This window comes from Notolabrus celidotus, chromosome 9 (genome assembly GCF_009762535.1).
Source record: "Notolabrus celidotus isolate fNotCel1 chromosome 9, fNotCel1.pri, whole genome shotgun sequence".
Lineage (NCBI taxonomy): Eukaryota > Metazoa > Chordata > Actinopteri > Labriformes > Labridae > Notolabrus > Notolabrus celidotus.
In genome coordinates this window covers 36,802,754-36,812,292 of record NC_048280.1, presented here as the reverse complement: position 1 = coordinate 36,812,292, position 9,539 = coordinate 36,802,754, and the positions used below count along the sequence as shown (strand labels likewise).

General features: G+C 43.5%; 1 protein-coding gene across 1 annotated transcript in view; it reads right to left on the bottom strand.

The window, feature by feature from the left end:
- Positions 1 to 8,539, bottom strand: part of LOC117818872 (frataxin, mitochondrial-like) — a 14,285-nt gene extending 5,746 nt beyond the window's left edge. The window contains exons 1-4 of the mRNA XM_034691989.1: positions 8,343 to 8,539; positions 8,140 to 8,220; positions 5,995 to 6,086; positions 5,700 to 5,820 (exon numbers count right to left, since the gene is read on the bottom strand). Coding sequence (XP_034547880.1) covers positions 5,700 to 5,820; positions 5,995 to 6,086; positions 8,140 to 8,220; positions 8,343 to 8,453 — 405 coding nt within the window. The 5' untranslated portion in view covers positions 8,454 to 8,539. The remainder of the gene's footprint in view (positions 1 to 5,699; positions 5,821 to 5,994; positions 6,087 to 8,139; positions 8,221 to 8,342) is intronic.
- Between the last annotated feature and the right edge of the window lie 1,000 nt (positions 8,540 to 9,539).

Sequence of the window (9,539 nt, the reverse complement as noted above, 5' to 3'; positions counted from 1 at the left end):
ATTCTTGCAGATACTAATTTCTAACTTTTAAGTACAGAGTGTCTCTCCAATGATGAACTATAAACTGAGTGGTTAATACTCCTGCCATGACTCTAATGCCTCAGCTAACGCCACCTTGAGCTCGACATACTTCTGTGTCGGCGTGTCCGCATCACTCTGCAAACATTCCCAAAACACTCAAACAATAGTCCATCCAGCCCTGCTACAGTCTCTGCCTGGTCCTGCACAGGAAACTATGGCCAATCATCAAAGCACAGTTTGAGACGTTGGAGGAGAGTGTTGACTAAAGCCTGATTTAACTTGAATCGACAACGTAGCCTGCGCCGAGGGTTCGTGTAGCTCCCGTACCTACAGTCATGGCCAAAAGTTTTGAGAATGACACAACTATTCATTTTCACAAAGTCTGCTGTTTCAGTTTTTATAATGGCAATTTGCATATACTCCAGAATGTTATGAGGAGTGATCAGCTCAACTACAATTAATTGCAAAGTCCCTCTTTGCCTTGAAAATGAACTTTATCACCAAAAACACATTTCCACTGCATTTCAGCCCTGCCACAAAAGGACCAGCTAACATCATTTCAATGACACACAGGTGTCACACACATTAACACAGGTGTGGGTGTTGATGAGGACAAGGCTGGCGATCAATCTGTCATGATTGAGTGACTGGACACTTTAAAAGGAAGATGGTGCATGACACCATTGTTCCTCATCTGTTAGCCATGGTTACCTGCAAGGAAACACGTGCAGCCATCATTGCATTGCACAAAAAGGGCCTAACGGAAGTTTATAGCAGCGAGTAAGATTGCACCTCAGTCAACCGTCTATCCAATTATCAAGAACTTCAAGGAGAGAGGTTCAATTGTTGCCAAACAGGCTCCAGGGCGCCAAAGAAAGTCCAGCAAGCGCCAGGACCGTCTCCTGAAGGTGTTACAGCTGCGGGATCGGGCCACCACCAGTGCAGAGCTTGCTCAGGAATGGCAGCAGGCAGGTGTGAGTGCATCTGCACGCACAGTGAGGCGAAGACTTTTGGAGGAAGGCCTGGTGTCAAGGAGGGCAGCAAAGAATCCACTTCTCTCCAGTAAAAACATCAGGGACAGACTGATATTCTGCAGAAGGTACAGGGACTGGACTGCTGAGGACTGGGGTAAAGTCATGTTCTCTGATGAATCCCCTTTCCGATTGTTTGGGGCATCTGGAGGAAGGCTTGTTCGGAGAAGACGAGGTGAGCGCTACGATCAGTCCTGTCTCTTGCCAACAGTGAAGCATCCTGAGACCATTCATGTGTGGGGTTGCTTTTCGGTCAAGGGAGTGGGCTCTCTCACAATCTTGCCTAAAAACACAGCCATGAATAAAGAATGGTACCAGAACGTCCTCCGAGAGCAACTTCTCCCAACCATCCAAGGGCAGTTTGGTGATGAAGAATGCCTTTTCCAGCATGATGGAGCACCTTGCCATAAAGCAAAAGTCATAACAAAATGGCTCGGGGAACAAAACATTAAGATTTTGGGCCCTTGGCCAGGAAACTCCCCAGATCTTAATCCCATTGAGAACTTGTGGTCAATCCTCAAGAGGCGGGTGGACAATCAAAAACCCACAAATTCTGACAAACTCCAAACATTGATTCTGCAAGAATGGACTGCCATCAGTCAGGATTTGGTCCAGAAGTTGATTGACAGCATGCCAGGGAGAATTGCAGAGGTCTTGAAAAAGAAGGGTCAACACTGCAAATATTGACTTATTGCATGAATTCTGTGAAATTCTCAATAAAAGCTTTTGATACTTATGAAATGCTTCTAATCGTATTTCATTATACCATAGAAACATCTGACAAAAACACCTAAAAACCCTGAAGCAGCAGACTTTGTGAAAATGTAATATTTGTGTCATTCTCAAAACTTTTGGCCATGACTGTAGAATCAACGTGGACTGCAAGCCCTGTGATTGGCCCGCTTGTACGTTGTATTTCCCGCATTACAACACTTTGCGAATCATCACACATTTCATCTCCTCCTATCTGTTCTTCATGTAATCATGTCTGTATGATAAACAGCAACATGTATCAGCTGTAGATTAACATAACACGCTCTGAATCTCTGTGGAAAAGGAAACAGAGATCGTAGAGGGGCTGGAAGCAGGCGACCGGCTATCAGAGAGACCACACTGCCCTCAAGAGCTTCAGCAGAGAACTGCTGCGTAGGGTCGGTGCAGAAGCTTTCAGGCTGGTTTATACTCCTGCGTCTCCCCTACGCAGCAGGGGTGAAGCGGACATGAGCTCCACATACTTGTGCGTCGATGTGTCCGTGTCACACAGCAATTCTCCCCCAGAGATTCCAGAGTGATGTAAATGCAGGAAATACAATGCTGTGCAGTGGACCAATCACAGGGCTTGTGGTCTGCTTTGATTTGATGTTTTAGTTACATTTTAGAAGAGGTGCACGTCATGCCACAGCGTCGATGGAGCAGACTTCAGGATGTATGAAGGCTTGAGAAAGGCAGACCTCCTCAGTCTGCAGCTGAACAGAGCCGTGCAGACTTAGAGGCAGCAGGTGAAAACTTTGACACATGGATCAAACCTGAGCGTGAGAGCTTCACACACATCAGTTTAATGAGACACTTCTCTAAAGCTTCAACATCACCTGGGTTAGTAATTAACTCCACATCCTGAACTCAGCGCTGTGGACTGAATCCTGGTTCTGAAATCTAATGTCTGATATGAGGGGGTGATGAACTCCTCTCTGAGCATGCTAATCCTCTGAAGCTGGTCTGTGATTCGTCCACCTTCAGAGCAGAGGACCGCCCCGTTTAGCTCTGAGGAACAACAAACAGGAAGTGAAGAACAGCTGCTGGATTACTGCTTCAAGATTTACTCTCTGACACTGCAGTGTGAAGGACTGTGTGGGGTTCTATTCAGCCAGCACAGTCACTGTGTGTGTGTGTGTGTGTGTGTGTGTGTGTGTGTGTGTGTGTGTGTGTGTGTGTGTGTGTGTGTGTGTGTTTTGTTTATGGCCCCATATGTCACTGCAGACGGTCCAAAAAGGGGGTCAGCTGCCAAGATTGGAACACCGGCCAATCAGTCAGAGGCAGCAGAGACAGCCGCTGTCCAAACACACTGATTAAAACATGCACACACACACACACACACACACACACACACACACACACACACACACACACACACACACACACACACACACACAGAGCTCTATTAATCACCTTCTCATGAAGCACTGACAGGGAGGAAGAGGATGTTACAGGAGGGAAGAAAAGGGGGACACAGAGATGGTCCTGAGTCCTGAGACAGTGACATGGATCTGTGGAGTCAACAAAGCACACACACACAGATACACACACATATACACACACAGATACACACACACATACACACACACTGCCTAAAATATAAACAGAACACACCAACATGTGTAAGAACTTTTTCCTCTGATACTATTTATCAGGTGATCAGTCAGGCAGACGGCCTCAGCATCCACAGCAGCTGCTAACAGACCTCTCTCACACACACACACACACACACACACACACACACACACACACACACACACACACACACACACACACACACACACACACACACACACACACACACACACACACACACACATGGTTCAGCCTGTGGTCATGTGTCAGTCTGTAGCAGACAACACTCTCTAAAATAGCATCAGTGTCCAACAACACTCCTGTCAGCACACATTGAGTCAGACGTGATCCGATCATCAGGTTTGTTTACTTCACTGATTTGACGTCCTTCGGTTTTCTCTGTATCACATCCAGTATTCCAACATGAAGCCATACTCTACTCCTACACCAACCAATCAGAGCGCTGCAGCGTGTGAGGTGAGAGTGGCAGTGCAGTGGACTAACACGTCTTCCTGAAAGAGTTGACGTGCAGCTGTTAGTTCTCTTTGAATCCTCCAGCTGGTTTAAAGTGTGTCAGGTTCACACACCTCCCCGAGGTGGAAGCTGCTGCTTGGTTGTTTACGAATAAGCTGAAGTGTCATCTCCTAGAGCCCGCCCCTCTTCTGAATGAAGGACTCTGATTGGTCCAGTATATCTGGGATTGGCAGGAAATGGTTCAGAATGAGATCAGCTCCACCTGCCAGCTCTGTTTGTGTTGTATTTTAAAGGGATAGTTCGTTTTTATGAAATGTGGTTATTTGAGCACGTATTTTATTCACAGTGGATCCTGCTCAGCTCGACCCCTTCAGTAAGGTACCCACCAGAGAACCAGAACAGAAGCTAGACCATCATCCTCTGCAGACTGGGTCGGCTCTACCATGACATTCAGATCATTTGAACAGACTCAGACACTGATGAGTGGGTCTTTACGTTGATACAGCGGTCTGTGTCTGGGTAGAACAGTCAGTGAACGCCGCAGCTCGAGTATTGACTAGAACTAGGAAGAGGGAGCACATTTCTCCAGTGTTAGCTTCTCTACACTGACTCCCAATAAAATGTAGAATAGAATTCAAAATCCTTCTTTTAACCTACAAAGCTCTTAAAAATCAGGCACCCTCGTATCTTAAAGAGCTCATAGTGCCCTATTACCCCTCTAGAACACTACGCTCCCAACATGCAGGCCTGCTGGTCCTACCTAAAGTCTCTAAAAGTAGTATGGGAGGTAGAACCTTCAGTTATCAGGCCCCTCTCCTTTGGAATCATCTACCAGTCAGGGTCCGGGAGGCAGACACCCTCTCTACTTTTAAGAGTAGGCTTCAAACTTTCCTTTTTGATAAAGCTTATAGTTAGAGCTGGATCAGGCTTGGACCAGCTTTTGTCATGCTGCTATAGGCCTAGACTGCCGGGGGAACTTGCGCACTGACACACTGGGATCCTAGCTCACCCCCTTCCCCCAAACCCCCTCATCACTTACTTTAACTCTCCCTGTCCCATTAAAGTTACTAACCATAGACCTTTCTGGAGTCCCTGAGCTCCCTTGTCTCGTAGGTTCCTCTGAGCTGCCGTAGACGTCCCCCTGCTGCGGACGTTCCAGACTCCAGCTGATACAGACGTGCTGGACTCCAGCAGCAACAGCTACTACTACTCGTCTCATCACTATCACTTCTCTCTCTTATTCTCCTCTATCCCTCTTTCCAGACCCAACTCGGTCTCAGCAGATGTCTGTCTAACATGAGTCTGGTTCTGCTCGAGGTTTCTGCCTGTTAAAAGAAGTTTGTCCTCTCTGCTGTAACTAGCTAAATACTGTGAGGTGCAATGCTCATGGTGGATTAAGGTGGGGTCAGACTGAGTCTTATCCTGTCTTGGTGTTGGGTCTCTGTTCATAATTTGACATAGAGTGGTCTAGACCTGCTCTGTTTGTAAAAGAGTCTTGAGATAACGTTTGTTGTGATTTGGCGCTATACAAATAAAGATTGATTGATTGATTGATTGATTGATTGATTGAGTGAGTCCTCTGAGTTTAGTTTTCACTGTTTGAAATGATTAATATTTGTACTACCACAAACGTACACACCACACTGAGCAATGGGCATCACATGTCACCTGTTTTAACTCACATCTGTGATGAAAGTGAAGCAGACCTATTCTCCACATCATGTGACCTTCAGGTGTCACGTCAGTCATGAGTGTAGGACTGAAACCAAAGTAATCCCTTCTACAGTTCTAGTGTAGATGGTCTGTGCTGCGTTCAGAGACAGGGATGTGAGCAGGTGGACTTACAGAGAAGATCACATCGTAGTCTGCTCCAGTGAAAGCTTCATCCATCAGGTCCTCAAAGTAATCAGCCAGAGAGTCCAACGTCTCGTCAGCCAGCTTCTCGTACTCCGATTCTGACAGCTCCCTGACACACACACACACACACACACACACACACACACACACACACACACACACACACACACACACACACACACACACACACACACACACACACACACACACACACCCAGAGACATGAGTTTAAAAAGCATTAGAACACAGGATGAGTGATGCTGGTAGATTAAGGAGAACTTACCTGATCTGCACAGGTGTGGGTTTCTCCAGCCTTGGAGCCGTCAGGTGCATGCTCCTCCTCCAACAGACATCCTCCACTCTGTTCTCTACACACTGACAGAGACACACACAGAGGTCACACACACAGACCCTTATGTTTCAGTATAAGACAGTGTGGGAACTGTAAAGCCCACGTCAGGGGGCACCTCAAAGTCTTCAAACTGGGAGTCAGTTAATCCCTTGAACGTGTCACAGATTACGTTTATTAATCCTCCTCCTTGCTTTAAAGCACTAAATGATCTCAGGTGATAATACCTGTCAGCTCCGCTGGTTAGTTCTGAGACATCCAGACCCCTCAGGTCCTCAGGTACAGGTATGCTCTCAGAATCAGGACTTAGCTGGGTGTGTCAGCCATTAGTTCCTTCCAGGATGACCTGAGGCTGAGGTGTTAGCTCTGTTAGCTCTTTAAGAACAGGTCTGGAAACATCCTTATCTACTGCGGACCTCACACACGTTTTTATGTCCATCTCTATCAGTTTATCTTTCTGAGTGAATCCACATCATTTACTTTCTTTATCACCGGCTGTGTTTAACACTTGATTCTGATTGGATAAAACCCCACAATGGTTTAAACGTCTCAACAGCAAAAGGGGCAACCTGTTCCCACACGTCATATCAGATAGACCCAGGGCTCATACCTCCTCTGCCTGTTCACACTGTGGTAAAATGTTAGGAGAGAATAGAATGGAACAGAACTGAATAGATCAAAGCAGAGTAGAAAGGAATGGAACAGAATGGAATAGATCAAAGCAGAATAGAAATTAATGGAATGGAATAGATCAAAGCAGAATAGAAAAGAAGGAAAGGGAGCAGATCAAAGCAGAGAAGAATGGAATGGAATAGATCAAAGCAGAATAGAAAGAAATTGAATGGAAATGATCAAAGCAGAATAGAATGGAATGGAATAGATCAAAGCAGAATAGGCTACAAGGAAATAGATCAGAGCTGAATAGAATTTAATGGAACATTATAGATCAAAGCAGAACAGAATGGAATGGAATAGATCAAAGCAGAATAGAAAGGAATAAAATGGAACAGATCAAAGCAGAGTAGAATGGAATGGAACAGAACAGATCAAAGCAGAATAGAAAGGAATAAAGTGGAACAGATCAAAGCAGAGTAGAATGGAATGGAACAGAACAGATCAAAGCAGAATAGAAAGGAATAAAATGGAACAGATCAAAGCAGAGTAGAATGGAATGGAACAGAACAGAACAGATCAAAGCAGAATAGAAAGGAATAAAATGGAACAGATCAAAGCAGAGTAGAATGGAATGGAACAGAACAGATCAAAGCAGAATAGATTTGAATGGAACAAAATAGATCAAAGCAGAATAGAATGGAATGTGGCACAGATGTGGTCTCAGCCTGAGGAGCTGCTGGACCCCAACCATGTCTGAGAGGGAAAAGTGGAGCAGCATCCTGTCCTGTTATCCAGAGCTGGAGAGAGCATCTCTAAACTGCTGATCTCTACAAAGTCACTGAAACCAGGAGAGGTAGAGATCACAGACACAATGTTCAAAGAGGAGACAGTTGACTAAGTTATGTTTAAAGGTGAGTCAGCGTCAAAGAGAAGAAGGAGAGCTGCAGGAGGACAGAAATTTCAACATCTATATTCCTGCAGAAGTAGTCAGGGGGACTTTATTTAAAGCATTCTTTTTAATGAGGAAAACCCCAACACTTCAGGTCGAGGTCCTGCTCACCCTGCAGAGATTCATTTCCTACACATTACCCTTTACTTGATACTTAACTGTTTCCATTGAATCAGAATTTAGTTACTATTTAATTACTCTGACATTGTAAACATGCTATCTGTAATAAGTAGGTCATAATTTCACTCTCAGACGTCAACGTTGAGATAATTGAATCTTATCTAAGTGAAGGTCACTCCTCTCAGATCAGTCATGGAGGGGTGTTGCAGCTCCTCTTTTCTCCTCTATAGTTTAGTTTGTTGTAAATATTATGGGATTTTGTGAGGCCGTATTTAAGAGAAACTCTCAAAGTTGAATATAAACCACTAATGAATCTCTTCCTGCGCTGTTATTTGGTGTTATGAGAGAGAATGGTTGACTTGTGATATTTGTGAATGGAGTCTGGTGTAACTTACTCTGACAGCAGGCGGACAGATGGGACGCACAGTGTGTTTGTTGAGCGGAGGGATCCCTGTGAGGTGTGACAGGCTCCTCACCTGAAACATACAATAACATCAAGTCATTTCAGTGTCCGTGGTTCAGTCTGCTGATGTAACACACAGCTAACCAGCAAGCTAAAGCTACACAACAACAACAACTCTCAGCATGCTAACGTCACCTGGACACAAAGCTTCCTGGTGCTCTGCGCAGCCGCAATGTTCAGCTGTGTGTTCGCCAGGTGACACATCTGAGAATATATACATGTGGATTTATTAAAGAGCATCATCATGGTCTCCTGGCTGCGTGTTTATCTTCCTCAAAGTTCATCCAAACCGGTGACATGTGTGTTCTTCTTCTGTGTGTGAGTTCAGCCGCTAACTGCAGGGTCAGACCCACACCGCCCCCTAGTGGACAGAGGACACGCGTGTCTGTTTCACAATGAAAAGAGTTCACTGTTCAGTTTTTTGTTTTAGTCTGGAGTTAAAGGAGAGGAAAGTGTTAGAACCATGGTCAGAACAGAAAGCTCCAATATTGACCTCTTTCAAGTATCATGAATATTTACAATACAATGAAACACTTGGAGCCTATGAATACATAAAACACAATGAAACACTTGGAGCTTATGAATACATAAAACACAATAAAACACTTGGAGCTTATGAATACATAAAACACAATGAAACACTTTACTCTGAGAGTTCATGGGGAGCCGTTTGTAAAGATGTGCACATTGAAGAAACAGCAACAATTCTGCACACTTGGCTCCAAAACATCACAAAAGCATAACTTTGAATTTTTTCAAATTTACTTTTCAAATATTTGTGATTTGAGAAGCTTTTATTTTGGCACTTCTGCTGGGCAGAAGTGTGAACTTGCATTTTAGCTAAATATTTGAATCGCAGAGCAACATTTAACATTTAGATTAAACATTTTGTTTTCACATTTGAAATTTAGATTTAGATTAAACATTTAGATGAAACATTCCATTTTCACATTTGAGATTTAGATTTAGATCCAACATTTAACACTTAGATTTAACATTTGGAATTTGGATTCAACATTTATATTTAGCATTTCACGTTTAGATTTAGCATTTGACATTTAGATTTAACATTTAGATTCAACATTTAAATTTTGATTTAGCATTTAGATTTAGCACTTCACATTTAGATTTAACCATTTAAAATGTAGATTTAACATTTGACATTTAGATTTAAAATTTTCATTTAACATTTAACATTTAGATTTAAAATTTTCATTTAACATTTGGATTCAACATTTAACATTTAGATTCAACATTAAACATTTAGATTTAGTATTTCACATTAAGATTTAACATTTAAAATTTAAATTAAACATTTAGATTTAACATTTA